This window comes from Delphinus delphis, chromosome 1, assembly GCF_949987515.2.
Source record: "Delphinus delphis chromosome 1, mDelDel1.2, whole genome shotgun sequence".
Lineage (NCBI taxonomy): Eukaryota > Metazoa > Chordata > Mammalia > Artiodactyla > Delphinidae > Delphinus > Delphinus delphis.
Genome location: NC_082683.1, coordinates 594,696 through 619,460, shown reverse-complemented (window position 1 = coordinate 619,460; position 24,765 = coordinate 594,696). Strand labels below are relative to the sequence as shown.

The 24,765-nt window shown below is 53.1% G+C and overlaps 1 protein-coding gene and 1 long non-coding RNA gene across 2 annotated transcripts; one reads left to right on the top strand and one right to left on the bottom strand.

Moving 5' to 3' along the window:
* Nucleotides 1–1,599: 1,599 nt before the first annotated feature.
* Nucleotides 1,600–11,722, bottom strand: LOC132433988 (uncharacterized). The gene is made up of 4 exons (XR_009521251.1): nt 11,660–11,722; nt 10,701–11,103; nt 9,949–10,056; nt 1,600–1,928 (listed from the first exon to the last, which is right to left on the bottom strand). It is a non-coding gene; the product is annotated as an uncharacterized lncRNA (long non-coding RNA).
* A 10,364-nt stretch (nt 11,723–22,086) lies between these two features.
* FNDC10 (fibronectin type III domain containing 10) lies at nt 22,087–24,253 on the top strand. The gene is made up of 2 exons (XM_060025381.1): nt 22,087–23,610; nt 23,772–24,253. The coding sequence occupies exon 1, from the start codon at nt 22,151–22,153 to the stop codon at nt 22,862–22,864; it is 714 nt and encodes a 237-aa protein (XP_059881364.1). The 5' UTR covers nt 22,087–22,150; the 3' UTR covers nt 22,865–23,610; nt 23,772–24,253.
* The last annotated feature ends 512 nt before the right edge of the window (nt 24,254–24,765 follow it).

Here is a 24,765-nt window from a genome sequence, read left to right as displayed (position 1 = left end):
AGCCATTCTGATTCCTGTCCATTTGTGTGTGATCTGTTTGTTCTCTCTGAAAGCTTTTAGGATCTTCTCTTTATCCTTGGTGTTCTCAACTGACACAACAATATACCTTGATGTGGGCCTTGCTCATTGGACTGTGCACACAGTGGTTCTCTCCATCCTACGGGCTCATGTCCTTAGTTTTGGAACTTTGTAAAGAACAAGGCTCTTCCATATTCTGTGTTATCTCTTGATGAAATTCCTGTTACTCACATTCTGATTGGACCTCTAATCTTCTTCTCTCACCTAGTGTTTACCTCTTTTTCTGGTAGATATTCTTAAATTTACCTTCCATCCCTTCTTTTCGTTAGTTAAGCTCTTTGATATTGTGATTTATAACAAGAAATAAACCTTTGGTCTTTGTCCCTAGCTTCTGGCACAGAGCTCCTAAAGCCCTTGAATTTGCTAAGTCAGAAGAGTCATAAAGGAGACGCAAGAAGGAGGAGATATGGGGATATATGTACACATATAGCTGATTCACTTTGTTATACAGCAAAAACGAACCCACCATTGTAAAGCAATTATACTCCAATAAAGATGTTAAAAAAAAAAAGAGAGAGAGAGACATGGGACACAGTCGTAAGTAGATCACTTTCACTGAATTTCCTTGTCCAAGATTCACTTAGGAAGGCAAAGTGTGTTATTTTGAGGGGCATTTGAAGAAAATGGTAACTTTAACATTACCATGGAAGACTATGTGTGTAAATACTACAAATAATAATTCTGTCTATTAAAGTAAAAAGAAAAAGTCATAAAGGTGCATTTTGATATTCATATCAAGACTCTTTCAATCACACTTGAGTTTATGTTAACAAGGTGGTCTCTGGAAAGCTCCTAGGAGTGGGGGCTGGTTGCCAGGGGAACCAACCAAGTGATTAGAGGGTTGGGACTCAACCTCACCCTCTGACCTCTGCGGAGCGGGGAGGGGCTGGATATTGAGCTCAATCACCACTGGCCAATAATTTAGTCAGTCATGCCCATAAAAACCCAAAAGGATGGGGCTGGGAGCGCTTCTGGGTTGGTGAACATGCAGGAAGAGCGTTGTGCTCCGAGAGAGCAGGGAGCTCCATGCCCTCTGCCACACACCTTGCCCTACACGCCTCTTCCATTTGGCCATCCCTGAGTTACAGCCTTTTATAATAAAGTGGTGAAAATGAGAAGCCTGCGCACCACAACGAAGAGTAGCCCCCGCTCGCTGCAACTAGGGAAAGCCCGTGTGCAGCAACGAAGACCCAACGCAGCCAAAAATAAATAAATAAATGAATAAATTTAAAGAAAAGAAAGAGAGAAACAGACAAGAAGTAGGTGAGGCAGTCCTGGGGCGGTGGTTCCCGCAGGACCAGCTGGGCACCCCCAGTTCTGCGCGCGGTTCTAATGCCGGCAGCCGCCACACTGTCATCCCCTAAGAGGAAAATGAGGCAGAATAGGAGAAGATCCTCAACCACTGAAGCTGGACACAGTAGGAGGAGAAGTTACTCTCACAGAATGAAAATCGAGAGTGATGCCGAAAGCTCAGCCTCTGTGCATCGGTGCCAAATGGAATCTCGGAGACAGAGTTTCGGGTGAAGTAGAAAAAGAATAGCTTTATTGCTCTGCCAGGCACAGGGGGACACTTGCCTTGAAAAACTATGTGTCCCCACCCGGGAGGATTTGATGAGGCGGTACCCATCAATACTCAGTACTTCAAGGAAGGGGTTGCTGACAAGATCAGGGTGTGTGCAGGGCTTGTACTCCCGTAATCTCATCTCCGCTGGTCGCTCTCCGAATCTTGAGGGGCTTCTCGGGTCCCTCGAATCTCGCCTCAGGTGGTTTCCTGGCTGCTTCCCCCCTGATTAGGAACTGTTCGAATCCGCCCTTTGGAACCCAGGGAAGGTCATGGACTGGAGTCTTGCCTACAAGAAACCGGGGACAAAAAAAGGCTTCTGTGCCCTGGAGCCTACAGGGACACCCCCTCCCGGTTTCAAGAGCAAATTGCCTACTTTTTTACATTTTCAAAAATTGAAGTGTAGTTGATTTCCAATGTTTTGTTAATTTCTGCTGTACAGCAAAGTGATTCAGTTTTATATCTATATATGCATTCTTTTTTCAATATTCTTTTCCATTATGGTTTATCACAGGAGAGTGAATATAGTTCCCTGTGCTCCACAGCAGGACCTTGTGGCTTATCCACCCTGTATATAATAGGTTTCATCTGCTAATCCCAACCTCCCACTCCACCCCTCCCCCAATCCCCTCCCCGTTGGCAACCACAGGTCCGTTCTCTGTGTCTGTGGGTCTGTTTCTGTTTCATAGATAAGTTCATTTGTGCCATATTTTAGAATCCACATATAAGTGATATCATACGGTATTTGTTTTTCCTCTGACTTACTTTGCTTAGTATGATAATCTCTAGGTCTGTCTATGTTGCTGCAAACGGCATTATTTCATTCTTTTTTGTGGTTGAGTAATATTCCGTTGTACACATGTACCATGTCTTCTTTATCCATTCATTTGTTGACGGACATTAGGCTGTTTTCACGTCTCGGCTATTGTGAATAGTGCTGCTATGAACATAGTGGTGCATGTATGTTTTTGGATTAGAGTTTTCTTTGGATAGATGTCCAGGAGTGGGATTGTTGGTAGTTCTATTTTTAGTTTTCTGAGGCACCTCCATACTGTTTCCCACAGTGGTCACACTAACTTTCATTCCCCGCAACAGCGTCAGAGGGTCCCTTTTCTCCACACCCTCTCCAACATTTATTATTTGTACAGTGAGAGCAAGCTGTCTAGAGCAAGGGTCAGAGGTTTGAGGAGGTAAGGCAAGCGGCCTTGAAAGAGAAAAAGCAGGAAATCACAGGTTTCCTTGAGGCACATGGAGCGGGACAGATGCTGGAGGGACAAATGGACCAACGGTCCAGCGCAGAAGGGGTCCGGATGGGGGCGAATTGACGAGCTGTGTGGAAACCTTGATGGGATCAGTCCCATGCACGATGATCAACCCTCCCCATGGAAAATGCTGAGAAATGACGTGGTGAGAATGCCACGATGTTTACAAAATCCCATGAGCTTTAAGGGCTTGTCTCATTATAGAGGCACATTGTGACTATGTAGGTAAAACCATATTTTTAAAAAATCTGTAAATAGGTGTACTTTTTCCAAATGCTGCTCCAAGTTACTTAATATGATTTCTTTGTATTACTTTCTTTTTTTTTTCCAAAAAAATAGTGCATGACAAGACGGTAAACATGCCATTCTCTTTCAGCTGTAATGCTCTTAAAATGATTCTCGAATATACTGTGATGTCAATAAAGCCTTTTAGTTCATTTGGTTTTAAAAAATTTAGTTAAATTGTAGGACACGGGTCAGTGTCCACACAGACGTGGAGAATGGCTGGGTTATTTACCTGAGTTCGTGTTGTTTTTTTCTGATTCTCCTCATAGATAGTACTCTTTCCTAAGTGCAGCTTTTTTTCTCATTTTAGTTCAATTACAGATTTCTAAAGGCCTGTCTTCTGCTTTCTGCACTGACCCCTTTCATCCAGGTCCCTCTCCTCTGTCTGCGTTGGTCTCCCCACTCCCTGCTGTCTCTGGAGCCTTCGTCAGGGGGGCCGCCGTACCAGCTGGGATCCAGCTCAACTGAGAGTGTCAGGACACCTCCAAATAAAAGTGGCTTGAAAAGGCAGAGGATGGGGAACTTCCCTGGTGGCGCAGTAGATAAGACTCCGTACTCCCAATGCAGGGGGCCTGGGTTCGATCCCTGAAGAGGGAACTAGATCCCACGTGCATGCCGCAACAAAGAGTTCTCATGCCACAACTAAGGAGCCCGCCTTCCCAAACTAAGACCTGGTGCAACCAAATAAATAAATAAATATTTTTTTAAAAAGGGCAGAGGACATTTCCCCCTTTAGTAGAGGTGGTCTAGGGCTGGATGCAGGGTCCCCAGGACTCAGGGACCCGCCTGACTCTCCTTGACGGCTCCGACTTCCTCGACGGGGGCTCCTGCCCAGGCTCAGGTCCCACCTGTGAGCCCGGGAGGGAGAGGGAGGAGGGCCGCCCCACCGGCTGGTGTCCCCTTGGCCAGAACTTGTTGGTCCAGCTGCTGCAGAGGACCCAGGTCAGCCCGAGGTGGAGTTACTCAGAGATCAGGGAGACCTAGCGTCTCCGCCCTCGGAAGCTGGTGGGAGCGCTGCGAACCTGGGTGGGCTCATCACCCTGGACCCCTCCAGAGGCCTCCCAAGGGAGCTGGAGAATCCTCCACCTTCCAGAGCGGACCGTCTTTTCTGTTTCTTCTGGGACTCTTCCATTTCTCCCCTTGAGTGAAGCCTGGGCCTCTTCCTTCCAGAAACAGAAGCGGGCGGTGGGCGAACCCTGCCTACCAGGGAGGGGCAGGCACCCTGGAGTGTGAGGCACCAGTTGTGACCTGCTCAGGCCATGGTCCCTAGATGAGGGCACTGCTCTCTGTCCCAAGCCTTGTGGGGCTCCCCGGCTAACCTCCCATCTTCTCTCCTGATCCTCTCTCAGGGCCCCCTGCGTGTCCACCCTCGGGTCAGAGAGAAACACACCTGCCGAGATCTCTGCTCCCCCAGCGGCGGTGCCTTTGAGGCTTGCTCCCGACCAACCTTTAGCCATCCAGCCAGAGACACAGCACTGCCGACGTTTACTACTGTGCACAGTACCTAAAACAGCATGTGTGAGAAACACCCTATGTAATAAACAATTACACAACATAGTGTGACACCCGTTGTTACTTTTTAAAAGTATTTATTTATTTATTTATTTTGGCTGCACCAGGTCTTAGTTGCAGCATGCACGATCTTTTAGTTGCGGCATGTGGACTTCTTAGTTGTGGCATGAGAACTCTTAGTTGCGGCATGCATGCGGAATCTAGTTCCCCGACCAGGGATCGAACCTGGGCCCCCTGCATTGGGAGTCTTACCCACTGGACTACCAGGGAAGTCCCCTAACAACTGTTGTTACTTTAACATAAAAAATGAGAAACAGGGCTTTTTGAAACTATACGTCCTTCTGTGTTATTTACTTTTCTGTTGCATAAATGCTATTTTTACACAAAATAACAATGACTAACATGGCATTAGTAATAACAGTAGGACTAATTAAACAAACAATATGCGTGCTGAACATATAACATACTTCCATGATGTTTCTTTTTGTTTCGTGACACAGGGATTTATCTTAACTCTTTATATCAAAAATAATAATATTTTGTACTCTTAATATACATAAATGTAAGACTTTTACAAAAGAGGACACAAACAAAATAGGGACAGAGAGAAACGTGTCATTGTAATTTTTATTAAACAGATGTTTATAGATTTAATAAAAATCACAATGACACGTTTCTCTCTGTCCCATGATAGAGTATTTTTGCTTTCTCTGTCACCTTTCCAATAATTTTCCAACTTTTCTGAACAGCCAGTGGCCTTTCAGATGTCCTTTCCTTGTTCTTTGTAGGAAAACTTAAAACATGAATACAGACAGGTAAACTATACTTTCACCACTTCTATTCTACATCGTACCGGAAATTCTAGCCAAAGCAGTTAGAAAAAGAAAGAAAGAAAGAAAGGGCATCTAAATGGGAAAGGCAGAAGTAAAACTACCCGTATTCACAGGTGACTTGATCTTATATATAGAAAATCCTAAAGAAATCTCCCATAATGACCACAGCTAATAACCATATTTAACAAATTGCAGGATACAAGATCAACACAGAAAAATTGGTTATAGGGGCTTCCCTGGTGGTGCAGTTGTTAAGAATCCGCCTGCCAATGCGGGGGAAACGGGTTCGAGCCCTGATCCGGGAAGATCCTACATGCCGCGGAGCAACTAAGCCTGTGCGCCACAACTACTGAGCCTGCGCTCTAGAGCCCACAAGCCACAACTACTGAAGCCCACGTGCCTAGAGCCCGTGCTTCGCAACAAAAGAAGCCACCACAATGAGAAGCCCACGCACCACAACGAAGAGTAGCCCCCACTCGCCGCAACTAGAGAAAGCCCACACGCAGCAATGAAGACCCAACACAGACAGAAACTAAATAAATAAATAAATACTATTTAAAAAATTGGTTCTATTTCTACACACTAGCAATGAACAATCTGAAAAGGAAATTAAGAACACAATTCCATTTACAATAGCATCCAAAAAAAATAAAATACCTAGGAACAAATTTTACCAAAGAGATGAAAGACCAGAAACTACATATTACTGTGGAAAGCAATTAAAGAAGACCTAAATAAATGGGAAGACATCCATCCATCCATCTTGAATTGAAAGGCTTAATATTGGTAAGGAGGCAGTACTACCCAAAGCTGTCTACGGACTCAAGGGAATCCCTATTAAGATTCCCACATCTGTTTTTGCAGAAATGGAAAAGCTGACCCTAAAATTCACATGTTATCTCAAGGGGCTCTGAATAGCCAAAACAATATTGAAAAAAAAAAGTTGGAAGACATACTTCCTGATCTCAAAACTTACAAAGTTATCATGATCAAAACATTGTGGGACTTCCCTGGTGGCCCAGTGGTTAAGAATCCACCAGCCAATGCAGGGGACACGGATTCAAGCCCTGGTCCAGGAAGATCTCACATGCCGCGGAGTAACTAAGCCCATGCACCACAACTACTGAGCCCACGAGCCACAACTATTGAGCCCGTGTGCCTAGAGCCCGTGCTCCACAACAAGAGAAGCCACCGCAACAGAAGCCCACACACAGCAATGAAGAGCAGCCCCCACTCACTGAAACTAGAGAAAGCCCGCACGCAGCAACGGAGACCCAACACAGCCAAAAATAAAAAATAATTTAAAAATAAAAAGAGAGAGAGAAAAACAAACAACAAAAAAAGTGTGGTTACAGCATAGAACAGACATAGAGATCAATGGGGTAGGACCAGGAGTCTGGAAAAAAATCCATATATCTATGGCAAATTGGTTTTCAACAAGGGTGCCAGGACCATTCAATGGGGAAAAAACTTCCTCTTCAGCAAACTGGGTAGCCACATGCAAAAGAATGAAGCTGGACCTCCACCATCACACCACCTACAAAATTAAAATAGATCAACGGCCTAAATGTAAGACCTAACACTATAAAACTCTTTAGAAGAGAATACAGGGTAAGTCTTCACGATCTTGAATTTTTTTCTATCATTTTTTAAAACTTTCTGGTTTTTTTCAGAATAACTATTTTATTTATATTAAAAATACTAAATGCAGGGACTTTGCTGGTAGCGCAGTGGTTAAGAATCCCCCTGCCAATGCAGGGGACACGGGTTTGAGCCCTGGTCCAGGAAGATCCCACATGCTGCAAAGCAACTAAGCCCGTGCGCCACAACTACAGAGCCTGCGCTCTACAGCCTGCGAGCCACAACTAATGAAGCCCGTGTGCCACAATTACTGGAGCCCGTGCGCCTAGAGACAATGCTCTGCAACAAGAGAAGCCACCGCAATGAGAAGCCCACGCACCGCAACAAAGAGTAGGCCCTGCTCGCTGCAGCTAGAGAAAGCCCGCGCACAGCAATGAAGACCCAACGCAGCCAAAAATAAAATTAAAATTAAATTTTTTAAAAAACCTTAAAAGAACTCCTAAATGCAGACATGTAGATATTCTTAGTGTGTGACCTTTTTTTTAATTGGAGCATAATTGCTTTACAATGTTGTGTTAGTGTCTGCTGTAGAACACAGTGAATCAGCCGTATGTATACATAGAGTCCCTTCCTCTTGAGCCTCCCTCCCGCCCCGAAAGTTTTTATTTTATCCTGGAGTATAGTTGATTAACAATGTTGCGTTAGTTTCAGATGTACAGCAAAGTGATTCAGTTATACATATACATGTATATTCTTTTTCAAATTCTTCTCCAGTTTAGGTTGTTATATAATATTGAGAATTCCCTGTGCTATACAGTAGGTCCATGTTGGTTATCCATTTTAAATATAGCAGTGTGTAGATATGACCTTGAATTTGAAAATGGATTCTCAAATAGGATACCAAAAGAATGATCAATAAAAGAAAAAAATTGGTAAATTGGACTTCATCAAAATTAAAAGCTTTTGTGCATTTGGAAATTCCCTGGCGGTCCAGTGGTTAGGACTCCGAGCTTCCACTGCAGGGGTCTTGGGTCCGATCCCGGTCAGGGAACTAAAATCCCACATGCCGGGCAGAGACGCCAAAAAAACAAATTAATTAAATTAAATTTTTTTAAAAAAGCTTTTGTGCATTAAAGGATATTATCCAAAAAGTGAAGAGACGACCAACAGAATGGGAGGAAATATTTACAAATCATATATCTGATAAAGGTCTGCTAATCAGAATATATACAGAACTCTTACCTAACAGAAAGACAAACAACCCAACTAAAAAATGCACAGAGGACTAGACTGGGTGAATAGATACTTTTCCAAAGAGCACATACAGATGGCCAACAGCACATGAAACGATGCTCAACGTCATTAGTAATTACAGAAACGCAAATCAAAACCACAACGAGGCACCAGTTCACACCTACTAGGATAACTATACAGGACTTTAAAAAAACTAATAATAACGAGTATTGGTGAGGACTTGCAGAAATGGGTACCCTCACCCATTGCTGGTGGGAAGGTAACATGGTGCGCTTGATGCGGCCAACAGTTTGGCTCTTCCTCAAATAGTTAAACATAGAATGACCAGCAATCCCACTCTTAGGGAAATACTCAGTTGAAAACAGGCACTCAAACAAATACTTGAGCACACGTGTTCGCGGCAGCACTACTCACGAGGGCCAAAAGGTGGAAGCAACCCAAATGCCCATCAACAGATGAAGGATAATCGAAGTGTGGTCCGTCTATCCAGTGGAGTATTATTCAGCCACATAGGGATGCAGCCCTGACACAGGCCACACCAAGAAGGAAACTCTAACACATTAGTCTGAGTGAAAGAGCCAGACACAAAGTATTACATATTGATGATTCCATGTATATGAAATGAAATATCTAGAACGGATAAATCCAGGGGCCTAGAGGGAGAGCAGCTGGAAACTGCTAATGGGTGGGGGTCTCCTTTTGGGGAGGTGACATTTGTGAGCTAGTTACTGGTGGTGTCGGACGTCATTGTGAATGTGCGAAACACCACTGAATCATACACATTGAAATGGTTAATTTTATGTCCTGTGAATTTCACCTAAATTAACAATAAATAATGGAGGGTTTTTTAAAATAAATTTATTTATTTTATTTTTGGCCACGTTGGGTCTTCGTTGCTGTGCGTGGGCTTTCTCTAGTTGTGGCGAGCGGGGGCTACTTTTCTTTGCGGTGCACGGGCTTCTCATTGCGGTGGCTTCTCTTGTTGTGGAGCACGGGCTCTAGGCGCACGGGCTCAGTAGTTGTGGCACACGGGCTCAGTAGTTGTGGCGCACGGGCTTAGTTGCTCCGTGGCACGTGGGATCTTCCCCGACCAGGGCTCGAACCCGTGTCCCCAACATTGGCAGGTGGATTCTTAACCACTACGCCACCAGGGAAGCCCCAATGGAGGTATGTTAAAAGGACACAGGGGCTGATTGAAATAGTTCCCAAAGGCCGAGCTTGGACAATTTGAGCCACAAAATAAATAATGATAATACAGGACTATATAACCCATAGAATAAGTTAAATATCTAAGATTCTATACTGATATAAATAATTGAATAAATAAGTAAATGGGAGAGAAGGCACAGCTCTTCCTTAACTGAAAAACTCTAACTAATAAATATGGAAGGAATGAGAGAAATTGAAAACACCATTAGACAAACACCACAGTGATCACTGTAGGCGAGACCCATGGGTAGATGCTGAAATTAGTGTTGAGGGCGTGTGATGAGAAAGAGGATGTTTTCAGAATCTCCCCGCTAGATATTTATTGATTACTAAGAGAAAAACAGTGACTTTACCATGGAGAAATGCACCTTACCCTGGCATCAAGGTTAACGTCACTGGCCATGAGACAGATGGATGCTGTGTTGTCCCCGATACAATGCCGGAGGACACATCGCCTCTTGCCAAAATGTATGACTTCATTCTAATCCAGAGAAAACATCAGACACGTCCAAATTAAGGGGCATTCAACAAAAGAGCTGACCGATGCCCTGCAAAAGTGTCAAGGTCACAGTAAACAGGCAAACACTGAAGACCCAGCACTGACGGGGGTGGACAAAGGAGCCATGACAACCAAACACAACGTGGGTCCGGGGGCAAAGGCATAGTGGGAAAGTGGCCAACATCTGAATAAGTCCTATAGTTACTAGTGTGGTGTCAAAGGTAGCTGCCTGCTTTTCAGAATTGTTCTAAGGCTGTGTTAGTTGTGAACATTAGGAGGACCTGGATGGAGGGTATATGGGAACTCTCTGTACTAATTTTTCAACTTTTCTGAAATCTTAAAGTATTTCAAAATAAAAAGTTGCACACACACAATGGGATATCACTACCCACTCACGAACTTTAAAGAGACTGAAAATACCTAGTGTTGGCCAGGATGTTGGCCAGGAGCAACTAGAGGTTTCACACCTTGCCGGCAGAAATATAAAATATATAAACTATAAAACAGCCACCGAGGAATATGATCTGGCCGACGTGGCAGGGTCAATCATATTCCTTACCCCATGCCCCGTAAATTCCACCACACCCAAGTCTTCACCTAAGATGAAGATACACAGCCACACAAACCTGAACGTGCACATTGGCAACAAGCGGCCCATCCAAGACTGGCCAACCCTGCCGGGCATGCAGCCTGGGATGACTCACAGCTGTGCGGCGGGGTGCTGCCCGGTGATACAAGGCAGCGAACAGCTGAAGGGTCTGGACATCCTTACGCTGAGTGAACAAGCCCGACACAGAGGAGGATGGACAGTGCGATTCCATTCGCGTGAAGTCCAAGAACAGGCAAGGCTCCAGCGAGTGGAGTGGGCAGGGAGGGCGTGCCAGGGCTCTGTGGGAGGTGGGTGGTGCAGCTGCCCATTCGTCGAGATTCATCCAACTGTACTCTAAAAATGGAGGCTCCTTACTTAGAAAACCATAAGACTCTGAGCTTCCTCTGCAGGGGGCGTGGGTTCGATCTCTGGACTGGGAACTAAGATCCCGCAGGCATGCCAAACGGTGTGGCCAAAAAGAAAGAAAGAAAAAATTAACACAACATTGTCAATAAACTGTACTTGAATAAAATAAATTTTAAAAACAAGCAAGAACACCCAGAAGACTTCTGGAAAGTGAAAGTCCTGAAGGGTTACTCGCCTTAGCGGCGGGTAGAGTGTATCCAGACCTGGATAATTAGAACGGGGTGGGGCAGTCTGAGAGCGGAACAGAGCAGGACATCCTGTGGAACTCTCATGCACAGAGCGGCTCATAAGTCCCCGGGGAAAGGGGACCATGTGAGGAATGCAGCTGAATCCGGAGCAAGTCCCAGTTTGACCAAAATTAGACACAGAATAAACAGAACCATGGAAGGACTGGGGGAACCAAAGGAGAATCCCTCCTTAACCTCAGGCCTGGGAAGATTTTTGTCAACATGACCCCAAAGCCAGAGCTGATAAATAAAGGGTGCTAGTTTTTCCACGTAAAAATCAAGAATTTTTGCCTCACAAGCAAGGCCAGAAGGCCCCAATCTGGGAGAGCTATGTGCAACTTACATTATAGACGAAAGGCTGAGCAACACACATTGGGAAGACGGAGAGAACACGGGTCCAGGACCTAAAGGGACGGAAAAAGAGGAGGTTAAAAAGGTGACAGTCCGTGTACTTCTTTTTTTTTTTTTTTTTAACATCTTTATTGGGGTATAATTGCTTTACAATGGTGTGTTACTTTCTGCTTTATAACAAAGTGAATCAGTTATACATGTACATATGTTCCCATATCTCTTCCCTCTTGCGTCTCCCTCCCTCCCATCCTCCCTATCCCACCCCTCCAGGCGGTCACAAAGCACGGAGCCGATATCCCTGTGCCATGCGGCTGCTTCCCACTAGCTCTCTACCTTAGGTTTGTTAGTGTATATATGTCCATGCCTCTCTCTCGCCCTGTCACAGCTCGCCCTTCCCCCTCCCCATATCCTCAAGTCCGTTCTCCAGTAGGTCTGTGTCTTTATTCCTGTCTTACCCCTAGGTTCTTCATGACATTTTCTTTTTCTTAAATTCCCTATATATGTGTTAGCATACGGTATTTGTCCTTTTCTTTCTGACTTACTTCACTCGTGTACTTCTTTAGGCCAGGACCCCGACACCTCCCGGACGCTGGAAGCGCGGGGTCCGCGGGGCAGCAGTTCACCTCGCGGCCGGCAGGTGGCGGTGCCGCCAGGCCCGCCGGGCCGCAGCCGCGCGCCCCCTTCCGGACGCGCCTGGAGGCACTGGGCCGGGGCTCCTGCAGGTGCCGGAGGAAGGCGCCCCTCCCCGGCGATGCCGGCGGTTGCTGAAGACGCTAGACGCCGAACCCAAGGCTGGTTCTCCATCCACGGGCGCTGCCACACAACCTCCACGTGCACCCCTCAGGCCAGAGGGGGAGCATTTACTAGGCTGCCACTGTGAACGCGGGGGGCGGGTACAGCCCCATCCTCCGGGGCGCGAAGCTGCCTGTGCAGGGAACCAGAGCCGCGGACCACGGCGGGGCCTGGGGCTGGGGCAGGAGGGAGCCGGTTCACCCAACACACTGTTATAGCGAGTTATAGCCAGGTCGGCCCCTGACAAAAATAAATCAACGATTAGGAAGGAAGAGCCTCATTTTCAGCAACGAGGTGTTTTCTATCACTCGAAAGGCCTTCTCAATGAAACGAAGGAAAATCGTTTGGATTTTGGAATGGAAAACGATGTAAAATACAGAAAGCGTCATTTTGAATGCATGACCGAGCTGAGAGAAAGGTCAGGAGGGAAACAGCAACCCCAAATGCAGAAAAACCGGGAGCATAAGAGGGGGCCGAGCCCCAGGACGTGCCGCTTGGAGGGGAGGTGGGCAGGGACGGGGGCCAGGCAGGGAGGGGTGGGCGGGAGGAGGGGGCGTGGTCAGCTGCCGGTGGGGGAGGGGTGCAGCTGAGGACACTGCTGGGCTTAGCGTGGCTGAGGGGGTGCGGGGGGCATTCTGTATTCTTTCCCATTTCTCCCAACCCAGCGGGCCCAACACTTTAAAATAACTACGTCACAGTGACTGGATTCTGCCTGTGTAGCCGGCGTGGCTGCAGGTTTACAGAAGAAGGAGCTGGGGACACAGAGTGAACAGAACAGACAGCCCGAGCCAACACAGAAGTGTGTCCTGGGAGAGTAATGTTAACGATAATGATTTCAAGAAAAAACAGCACATTAGTGTGAAAGGAAATTGACTTTCGACTCCAAGTGAGGCAACCAACAAAATTATGAGATTTAGCATAACTTTTTGCACAAAGGAAGGAGAAGGAATTCCAGAGCTTTCTTCTGGCTTCACAAAGAAATTGCACAGGTGCCCTTCTGAAAAGAGAGATGTTGACTTATTAGTTTTGTTTTTTGATTTTTTAAAATCCCACAGCATTTGTTGTCATCTGACATGCGGGTGATCAAAACAAGATGAATAAATGTTTCAAACCTAAGTATCCATTGCCAGAGGAATGGATAAAGAAGATGTGGTATATATACACAATGGAATATTACTCAGCCATAAAAACGACTGAAATTCTGCCATTTGCAACAACATGGATGGACCTAGAGATTATTATGCTTAGTGAAATAAGTCAGACAGGAAAAGATAAATACTGTATGTTATCACTTATATGTGGAATCTGTTTTTTGGCCACACCACGCGTCTTGTGGGATCTTAGTTCCCCCACCAGGGATCGAACCCAGGCCCTGGCAGTGAAAGTGGCAAGTCCTAACCATTGGACCACCAGGGAATTCCCTATATGTGGAATCTTAAAAATAAAACAAACTAGTGAATATAACAAAATGGAATCAGACTCACATATACGAGAACAAACTGATGGTTACCAGTGGGAAGAGGAGAGGGAGAAGGACAAGATAGGGGTATGGGATTAACAGATGCAAACTCCTATGTATAAAATAGATAAGCAACCAGGATTCACTGTTTAGCACAGGGAAATATAGCCATTATTTGGTAATAACTTTATTTAATTTTAAAAAATATATTTATTTATTTACTTATTTGGCTGTGCCAGGTCTTAGTTGCAGCACGTGGGGTCTTTAGTTGCAGCATGCGAACTCTTAGTTGCGGCGTGTGGGATCTAGTTCCCTGACCAGGGATGAAACCTGCGCCCCCTGCATTGGGAGTGTGGAATGTGGAGTCTTACCCACTGGACCACCAGGGAAGTCCTGGTAATAACTTTATGTGGAGTATAATCTAGAAAAACGTTGAATCGCTATGTTGTACACCTGAAACTAATATAATATTGCAAATCAACTATGCAGCAATAAAATGAACAATATGAATCAATGTTTCAGACACCTAAAAAAACTGTGTGGCCTTCCCGACAATTTCTCCCTTCGCTGCTAAGTTCTGGTTGGAGACACTTTGGAGCAGTGATATCATCAGCTTCTAGCGTGATCCACCCTGTTGTTTCCTTGACTTTGTTTTCGAATGAATTTCTTCTGCATCACGTAATACGAGGTTCATACACTCATCAAAACCAACAGGTCAGGGGGCTTCCCTGGTGCTGCAGTGGTTAAGAATCTGCCTGTCAATGCAGGGCTCACGGGTTCAAGCCCTGGTCCGGGAAGATCCCACATGCCGCAGAGGAACGAAGCCCGTGCACCACAACTACTGAGCCTGCGCTCTAGAGCCCACGAGCCACAACTACTGAGCCCACGTGCCACAACTACTGAAGCCCGCGTGCCTAGAGCCCGTTCTCCGCAACAAAAGAAGCCACCGCAATGAGAAGCCCATGCACCACAACAAAGAGTAGCCTCCGCTGGCCACAACTTGAGAAAGCCCATGTGCAGCAATGGAGATCCAATGCAGCCAAAAATAAATAAATAAATAAATAAATAAACAGGTCAGGGACTTCCCTGGTGGTGCAGTGGTTAAGAATCTGCCTGCCAGTGCAAGGGACACGGGTTCGAGCCCTCGTCCGGGAAGCTCCCACATGCTGCGGAGCAACTAAGCCCATGTGCCACGACTACTGAGGCCCATGTGCCTAGAGCCCGTGCTCCGCAACAAGAGAAGCCACCGCAGTGAGAAGCCCGCGCACCGCAACGAAGAGTAGCTCCCGCTCGCCACAACTAGAGAAAGCCCGCGCACGGCAACGAAGACCCAATGCAGCCAAAAATAAATAAATTAATTTTTTAATAAAAACAGGTCAGCCCTCTACCGGCATATTCACTTGCTCCTCAAGCCACACCTGAAGCCAAGGTCTATTTTGCAAGAGTGAAGATAAGGTTGAGGGCTGCACTGTCACCTTTTTGGCCCTGGCCACAGAGCAGCGTGGGGGATGCCCATGAAGACCACGCGGACTCATCACACTGAGAGATGTCAATTCAGTGTTATCAGGGCAAAGACCCAATCAGGAGGCTGGATGTGGGGGTAGACGGGTCTACTCTTGGAAGTCCAGGGGTCAGAGGAGGCCCCTTTGTGCCAATTGCAGGCCCGGGGGCAGCCTTATAGCATTGGAAGGAGAACAGGGGAAGTTTATCCCCATTCTCCACACTAATTGGAGAGGAGAGACGTGTACATTCCCAGAGCCCGAATTTCTGAGGACACAGCAGAGCAGGGGCTCCTGAGACGCCCTGTCACTGTCCCTCCGGATCCATCTCCCCCAGGAGCTGGGAACTAAGCAGGGCAGGAGGCTGGAACGCCCCGGTTCACCTTCCAGAAAGACAGGCCTGCAGAGATTAGGGAAGGGCAAAATCGACCCTTTCTAAACACAAATGGGGCGTGGTGAGCGATACATTTTTCTTCCACATTAAGAGTGAAAAAGAAGATGATTACATATGCAGCGGAAACGAGAGGACTGTGGGCATTTTTATGCTGATACATGTGAAAACGTAAACAAGACGGGCAATTTCCTAGGGCGTCTGGGCAGCTTTCAGTCAGTAAAGTGGCCTGAGACGAGGTGGGCAGGGGCCTGGCTGATGAGGGCCAGCAGAGCTGCAGATGCCCTGAGCCCAGGCTGATCAGCAAGGCCCAGCCCTCATCCAGCCTTCTTGAGGCCCTTGGCCACCACTGGCGACATGAGGGCATCTGTACAAAAGCAGAAACGGGCCAGAGGGGATCTGAGTGACCTCACACATGGGCCTCCTCTCCGGCCCTTGGAAACAACACAGCAGATTCTACTCTCTGCTCACCACTTTTTTTTGCTCAATTCAATGAATTTTCAGCAAAAGCTATCATGTTGCCGAGGCCTGCGCTGATCTGTACTGTGAGGAGGGCGGGAAGGGAGGGAGGGACCCACCGATAGCCCTGTAGGTCCCTCCACAGGGAAGACCCCCGGCTGGGACCTGCCCCGTGTCCCAGCCTCGTGGACCCCCTGAGCCTCAGTTTCTGCCCCTGCCTGCTGCCCAGCTCGTTGTCAGGCGTCCCCTGGTACTACTGGTTCCTGGCTCATCTATACTAGGGAGGGAAGGGAGCCAGGTCCCAGGCCAGGTCCTGTCCTGCGTGTCCTGGGAGCCTCGGGCACAGGGTCTGCCCCTTACGGCCCACAGCATGCTGTACTCTGACAGAGCTGCTGGGGGCCCGGAGAAGCCAGCCACCCTGAGCTCCGAGCTGCGCAGGCAGATCCCTGGCGGGGCCCTGGAGACAAGGACCTTCCTCTCCTGAGTCTGCAGGTGAGAAAACAGATGCCAGCCTCCTGCCCACTCTGCCCTGGGGACATGCCTGCAAACGCCCAGGGCATCTTTGTCCTCAGGGAGCAGAGAAGCAGGGATGTCTGGGCAGGAAAACAGTGGGGGCTGGGTGCCCACCTGTCCCCTCTGCCCCGGCCGCCTCACTGCAGATGCAAAGCAGGCAGTGATTTGTATGAAGGCTCTCAGCGTGCACTGGGAGGGGGGCCTGGGGCACCCAGGCACCCAGGCAGTCTCTCTCTGGTGTCCCCTCTGCTCCCCCTCCCCTCACAGGGCATGGGGTGCAGGTCGCCCCCCTCAGCTTCACCTACCGGGGATGGGGCACTGGAGCCCTGAGGCCACATAGCGGGCCGAGCCGTCCAGCCAGCGGCTGGAGGCAACTCCAGGTCCCGCAGGTGAGAAAAGCAGCCCCACAGAGACCAACCTGAGCTTGACGACCCGCTTCTCAGAGCCCAGCTCCGCCAAGAGGGGAGTGCTGCGCCCCGAAAAGGCCCCCTTCCCCGGATGTCCGGCCGCCCCCCAAACCGCCTGGTCCTCTGCGGTGTGAGCAAGGCTGGCCTGCGGGAAGAGAGGACCCTCGGCAGCCGGAGACGCAAAGGCAGCAGAGGGGGTGGTTCCTGGCCCCTGAGGACACCGTGAACGCCAAGGCCGCCGGGAGGGGCCAAGGACGAGCTGCCGCCCCGAAGCCTCTCCTTTTCAAACAGCCCACACAGTGGTCACCCGCGTGTCCCCGTAACCTCCGTGCTCAGGGTCCGAGCAGCCCAACACCAGCTTCTTTCTCCCAGCCCGGATGGGCTGGGGGGGATCACCTTGTCTGGAGGCAGGGGGTTCCCTGGAAGTTGCTGTTGTCGCTTCAGGCTGGTCCAACCTCCCCTGCTGGGCAGAACCATTTCCCACAGGTCCTGGAGCCCGGACCCCCGCCAGTGAGATGCCACCTGGGTGAAGTCACCTGTACGCCCCCTCCCCGAGTCGGGGGGGGGGGGCTACAGGGATGCCGGGGGCGGCCCGCAGCCTGCTGGGCTCGGGCAGCAGGCAGGGTTTGGAGAGGGTGAAGGCCATGGAGGCTTCTGCGGACACACTTTGACAGTCTGAAGCCTCCAAGCAGGAAGCCCAGAAGCCAACACCGTCTGACATTGACTTTTCTTTTATTTGTGGTTGTGATATGATGTTTCCTGCAAAGGGATTTAAAGAAAACGTCCAGGAAATAACCACACAGCTGGTGACCTCCGGAAAGTGGCCCTTCAGACAGGGAAGTGTGTCCTAGCCGGGCCTGCGGGAGCTGGATGGAGGCCTCTCCCCTCCTTGCCCGCCCCATGCTCAGGGCCAGCCGCAGCTGGACCTCCCAACGTCGAGTGCCCGCTTGCTCACCCAACAGGAGACCCGGGGAACCACGTTTTCGTTGCACAGAAATGGTTTCTCCTTCCTTGTGGTCTCTGCCTCACCTTGCTGGCCCCTTGCAGGAAGCTGAGCCCTGGGGTTCAGTCTGTGTCCACAGTCCACAGCTGGGGAAGGGGGCGGGCCTCTGGACCCCAGCCAGGGTGGGGGGCGGGTGGGGCTGGGGGAAGATGCTCAGGTCTTCAGGGAGGGGATGTTAGGCAGAGGGAGTGACCTGGGGGTTCTAGGAAAGGGAAGGGGTCAGGGTGGAGGGGTGGGAGGTGGAGTTGGCAAGGTCAGCGGGGCCGGCAGGCCACGTGCTGGGTGGGCCTCTGAGTTGCAATGGTCAGACAGCTGGTGTCCCAGTGTCTGCACAGAGGGGCTTTCCTGGCCCCTGTGCCTTTGAAGTCCAGGGGCGGGCTTGCTTCAGGCAATGTTGGATCCAGACACTCGGTGCAAATACTCTGGCAGGTTTCTTTTTTTCCTTTTTTAAAAAAAATTTTTATATTTATTTATTTATTTGGCTGCGTTGGGTCTTAGTTGCGGCATGCGGGATCTTCCGTTGCTGTGCGTCGGCTTCTCTCTAGTTGTGGCTCGCAGGCTTAGTAGTTGCGGTGTGCAGGCTTAGTTGCCCTGTGGCACGTGGGATCTTAGTTTCCCGACCAGGGATCGAATCCGCGTGCCCTGCATCGGAAGGCAGATTCTTAACCACAGCACCACCAGGGAAGTCCTTCTGGCAGGTTTCTTGCCTCCCTCAGGGGATGGCTTCATTCTCAGACCAGCTCTTCCCCTGAGATACCTTTCGATCAGCAGCTGGACGTCTACTTCTGCCAGTAGAGCAACCACACTTTCCTGTAAGCTTCGGCAAAGGCCTTGAGGCCAAGGGGACGGTCTGACTGGCCAGGCCTGGGTGCTCCGGCAGCCCCTGGGCGAGGTGGGTGAGCCCACCCAAAGCCCCACAGCCTGAGAGCAGAGAATAGAGGCCCCCAAAGGGAAGTGGGGGCGCTGGCACTGGGAGTCAGGACAAGCGTGGGGCAGGGAGGTGCCACCCGCCCGCGACGTGGTGTGGGGAGTGGGGGCACTGGGTTTGCCTTCACCTCACGTGTTGGTCCCTCTCTGTCTGCTGCCCCTCCCCTGTCTTCACTCCAGCCTGGCTGTGCCCAGCACTGGCTTCCGTGTCTGCACAGCCGGAGCTCCATCCTCTGGTTTCCAGTGCAATTGCCTAGGAAGCTGGCTCCAGCCAGAAGGAGGGTCTCTGCGCAGTGAGGGAGCTACCCTGGTGGGTGGGCAGCAGCTTAAAGGTGGGCCATCTGGTCTTTGAGGTCTTGCCCACGTGCCCTTTCCGGTGGGAGGGACGCCACTCGTGCCACGCTCGGCTCCCTGGGGAAGGTGGACACTGACCTTGACTTCCCCCTCACCTTCCCTAATGGGGCAGGAGCGACAGCAGCCCCAGATGCTCCTGCAAACCCCATTAGCTCCTACTTCTGGGCAGGGAGCTGTCGGGGGCTCTGGCTAGGGGATCTCAGGGCTGGTAGGTCCAGGATCTGAGATGGGCTGTCTCTATGGGGCCAGGGGAAGGGGCCCAGGATCCATCCACCTTCCTCAGAGGCTGTGGCTGGTGGCAGAGGGAGCTCCAGCCCCTCCACAGAGCTAAGCCCTGGTACTGGGCCTTCAGAGGACAACAGACGGCGACGCCACTGGCAGGGGCAGCTGCAGAGGTGGGTATGGGGCCTGATGTGGGGTGAAGGGTGGGGGTCCCCCGTGATCTCTGGGGACAGTTTGCTTCACCAGCCCAGAACCCTCAGCTGGGAAGCAGAGCTTTCTCACATCTGCCCTCCCCAATCCTGCGGCAGCTCAGCAGATCCTGCACAGGGACACGTAGGGCACGGCCCTCCCCCTCCCCTCCCCTGCTCTTTGCCCAAAGATGCCCTGCACAGAGAAAATGCCCAGGTGGGGGAGCAGCAAAGCTGGCAATGCCATGCCTGGCCCTTCCTCCTAGCCAGGAGCTGCCAGACCAGGAAGAGCTCAGCCTGGTGAGCCCCCAGCCCCAGAACAGGCTAAGGGCATGGGTATCAGGCTCCGCAGGGAGGCCTCAGGCTGGATCTAACTGGATTCTCTCCCCTACCCGCCACCAGCTGCAAAAGCTCTGAACAGTCCCGTTTCTGCCCAGCTCCTCTCTGGAGTGGGCAGGTGGAATGGTCACCTGGCTGCTCTCTGGCCCAGAAGACCTGGCAGTGGAGACCTGGGCCACCATAGAGCATGGTACCCTCTGACCACTGTCCCATCCCTACCCCTCGGACAGAGCGGCCGCAGCGACCTCAGCTTCCCCGGGAAACCGGTGTGAGAAAGCTGGTCGAGGCCCCAGGGAGCTCGGGGTGAGGACACGGGGTCCCTGGATCACTGTCACTTTCTGCCCCCTGAGTCCCCCACAAAGCTGGGCAGGAGTCTGAGCCCAGGGCCCTCCCTGCCGGGGGAGGGGGTAGAAGGCAGGGGCAGGGCCAGGGGTGCCTCTCTCCAAACCTTCGCCCCCAGGCCTCCCCCACTAGGTGCAGCGGCCTGGGGAGACCCTGCTCGGGGTCTCAGGGAGCTGCAGAGGCCTGGTGTTGGGGGCAGGGTCTTCTGGCCGGTGTGCTGGGTCTGGGTAGGGGGCCGCTGACCCTCGGCTTCAGGCTCTGGTAGAGGGCTTGCGATCTGGTGCTGACCTGAATTTGGGGGGATGACCAGGAAATAGTGAGGCGGGGGTGGAGGTGGGGTGCTCCTTGGATGGGTGTATGGGGACCAAGGACTCAGTGAGTGTTGCAGCCCACCTAGTCCCTCCTCTCTCTCCCCCAGATGAGAACAGCACCTGGAAGTGGCTGCCGGGAAACTACAGTCCACAGGACAGTTGCCAGGGACCCCTCCTCGCCTCCCTGCCCAGGGCTCAGAGGTGTGCTCCCTGCACATGGTGTGCTCCTTCACATCCAGTCATGTCAGGCAGGCCTGGCTGCGTGTCCCCCGGCCCTGGAGAGGCGTCTTGAGCACGGGACGGTTAGGCTGGAGGGGATGGAAGGCCTACGGTCTCAGACCTCCTGGACACCGGAGTGGGGGAAGGTATGTGTCCCTCCTTCCCCGGGTAGTGATGCCCACCCGCTGCACCAGGTGGGCTTGTGGCGGGGCTGTTCCCTTTGTCCAGCCTTGGCCCTCTTCCCGGGCGATCCGGAGGGCTGCCCCAGGGCCATATCTGCGGGGGAGGCGGGGGAAGGATTAATTAGAGCCGAGAGTGTGGTCCACACTGTAGCTGCCTCTTTGCTGCGGAGTGAATAGTTTTCAGCAGAGGAAGTCTCATCTCTCTGGCGCCCCTCCCAGGTCGGCGCTGTCCACTTCTAAATGAGCAGAAGCCCTGAGGGCGGAGGAGTTTCCGTCCTCACCCCCTCCAGGTCACGGCAGATGGTACCCTTTCTTTGCCGGTCCCCACCGCGGGTGTGGGATGGGGCGGCGTGAAGCCGCGCGCGCTCGCTCCAGGCCGCTGCTCCCCACCATCTGGAGGCACGGCATCCTTGCCAGGTGTGGCCAAGGAGAGTCGCGAAGCTGCCCCCGGGTGCCACGACTCGAGACCCCAGCCCGCCGCGGACCACTGGAAAGCCCGGAAAAAGCCTGGCAGGGGAGGGGAAAAGGCAGGCCTCCGAAGGGCGCTCACACGGCGAGAGGCCGAGGGGCACAGCCGCCCCGGCGGCGCCGGACCCCTGCCGGCCCGCGCGGCCGCCCCCTCTCCTTCGAGATCCGCCCTCCGGGGGGGCCGCGGCCCGGCGAGGGTTAAGGGGGGCGGGGCGGGGGTGGCCCCGCCTCCGCCGCCGCGCCGGGTCCGAGCGCGCACGGGGCGCGGGGGCGGGTCGGAGCGGGCGGCGGCGGAGGGCGCGGCGAGCCGGGCGAGCGCGGGGAGCGGCGGCGCGGCCGGCGTGACCCACTGCCCGCGCCCGTGCGCCCCCGAGCCCGCGCCCCGCCGCCGCCCGGCCCAGCCGCAGGATGCGCGCTCCACTGCTGCTGCTGCTGCTGCTGCTGCTGCTGCTGCTGGCCGCCTGCGCGCCGCCGCCCTGCGCCGCGGCCGCCCCGACGCCGCCGGGCTGGGAGCCGTCGGCAGACGCGCCCTGGTGCCCCTACAAGGTGCTGCCCGAGGGCCCCGAGGCGGGCGGCGGGCGCCTGTGCTTCCGCAGCCCGGCGCGCGGCTTCCGCTGCCAGGCGCCCGCCTGCGCGGCGCACGCCTCGGCCGGCCGCTCGCTGCGCGCCAGCGTCCTGCGCAACCGCAGCGTGCTACTGCAGTGGCGCCTGGCGCCGGCCGAGGCGCGCCGCGTGCGCGCCTTCGCGCTCAACTGCTCGTGGCGCGGCGCCTACACGCGCTTCCCGTGCGAGCGCGTGCTGCTCGGCGCCTCCTGCCGCGACTACCTGCTGCCCGACGTGCACGACGGCGTGCGCTACCGCCTGTGCTTGCAGTCGCTGCCGCTGCGCGCCGAGCCCGCCGTCGCCTCGGAGCCCGCCGTCGTCCCGGAGCCTGCCGCGTCCGCCGAGTGCGTGGAGTTCGCCGCCGAGCCGGCCGGCATGCGGGAGATCGTTGTGGCCATGACGGCGGTGGGCGGCTCCATCTGCGTCATGCTCGTGGTTATCTGCCTACTCGTGGCCTACATCACGGAGAACCTCATGCACCCGGCCTTCGGGCGCCCGGGCCTGCGCCGGCAGCCCTGAAGTGCGAGGCGCCCGCCAGACCGGGCTCTGCCTGCCCGGCTAGGGTGCGGGAGGCCCCAGGCCCTTGGCCCGCTCTCCCCTCCCCGCTCTCGCTCCATCCTGAGGATCTCCACGCAGGGCCTGCTGGAGATAGATGGGGCACCGGCCGGCCCTTCCCAGAGCCTTGGAATCACCGCACGACCTTTCCAGCTGAGCAGCCGCCTCCCAAACTCCAGCTCGGGACTGGCCCTTGGGCCTGAGCGGAGATGCCAGCCGCGTGCAGGGCTCTCCCCGCTCTCCAGAGCCCTTGGGGGGAACCGTCAGAGCACAGAGACCCTCTTCGCAAGAGCCATTGGCACCCCCGGGCCGACGCCCTGCGCCTCCATCCTGTGACGAGTTGGAAAAAACCAGGCTGTCGTTATGGCTTGGTCACTGTGTGCTTTTCCGACTCAAGGGGGCCACTTGGAGCCTGTCCTCTCCCCGCCCCACCCCAATGGGCTTAGGTAGTTCGTGCCTTAGTATCTCGGGCCCACTGCGGGAGCCAGCCACCCTTCCAGTGCTGTCCAAGAGGGTCTGTGGCCCCGATGCTGGCAGCTTGTGCGTGCTTCTGGCCAGAGCCCCCCTGGGGACCCTCCCTTCAAGCTTTGCAGGAGCATCCAGTTTGGGTAAGAAGCGTCCTGCGGTGTTTCCCTGTGTGGGCATTTGACAAGTTGGGAGCCGTGACTTAGCTCGGCAGGCAGCCCAGCGTCCAGCTGTTGTTTCCGGGGGTGAGTGTCCCCTGACCTCGGTGGGAGCTGGCAGTTCACCAGGGCTGGGCTCCCTCCCCTTCCTTTTGTGTGTCTGGTGAGGACTTTCCATGGGGACTGGGGGTCTGAAAGAGCAGTGCCGTATGCAGAGGGTGAAGGTTAGATGCCAACTTGCCCAGCAGGACCTTCCACTGTGATCTGGACCCCAAGCCTCAACCACGGCATGACGGACAGCACCACGCCACCCCATCCCCGAGCCAGTGGCCAGCTGCCCCGGATCTGGCTGGGTGCTGCCCCCTGCCCTCCCACCCGCTCGCCGTGGACTGAAGGCTGGCCTTGCCCCTCTCCGGGCAGACCTGAGCATCTTGGCCGAGGTTCCCTCCTGTGCCAGCCACCTGACGATGCTGGGCGCTGGGAGGGGCGAAGCATGGCTCGCCCGGCTCTGCGTGAGCCCCCAACTGTGGCTGTCCTGGACCCGACACATCTGGAGTCACTGTGGCGAACTCCCCCTCCCCCAGCAGCCACCAGCGACCCTCACACCAGCAGCCTGGCTGGTGCCCCTGCAGCGCCCACTCCCTACCTCTGTCTTTGCTCTGCCCGCCCCTGGCGTGGCACTGGTGAGGCGTGAGCCTGGCGCCAGTGTCTAAATGTCCATCATTCTTAGACCCAAACCACCGTCTTGTGTACTTATTTGGGAGGGGGGAGAGAAGGGGGAGGGGGAGAGTTGAACCCCTTTTTCCCAGCTCCTCAGGTGTCAGCCCAGTGGTTGGCCCTGGACCCTTTGCAGGTCACGTGGGGTTAGCCCAGGCCGGGAGCACAGGCACCCTGCCCTTGTGGCTTGTGGCAGAGGGACAGGCAGGGTGTATCTCAGCTGGCCTGTCCACCCTCAGAGCTTGGACAAGCATCTTCTCCGGGGCCTGCTCCGTGGGGCGGGGCTGGGGAGTGGCACCTGCCGCAGTTGGAAATAGCCCCGCCTCAGGAATGACCCGCTTGAGCTGTGACAGGCAGCAGTGAGGCGGCTCCAGAAGGGCCCCCTCCCCGGCCCGGGCATCCCCACGCGGTGCTAGAGCTGGGCGGGTGGGGGCCAGAGGACGGACCTGGGGCCCCTGTGTGTGGCGCATACTGTGTCACCCCCTGCATTCCCTACTGGGCCTCCCGCACCTGGGCTAGGCTGTC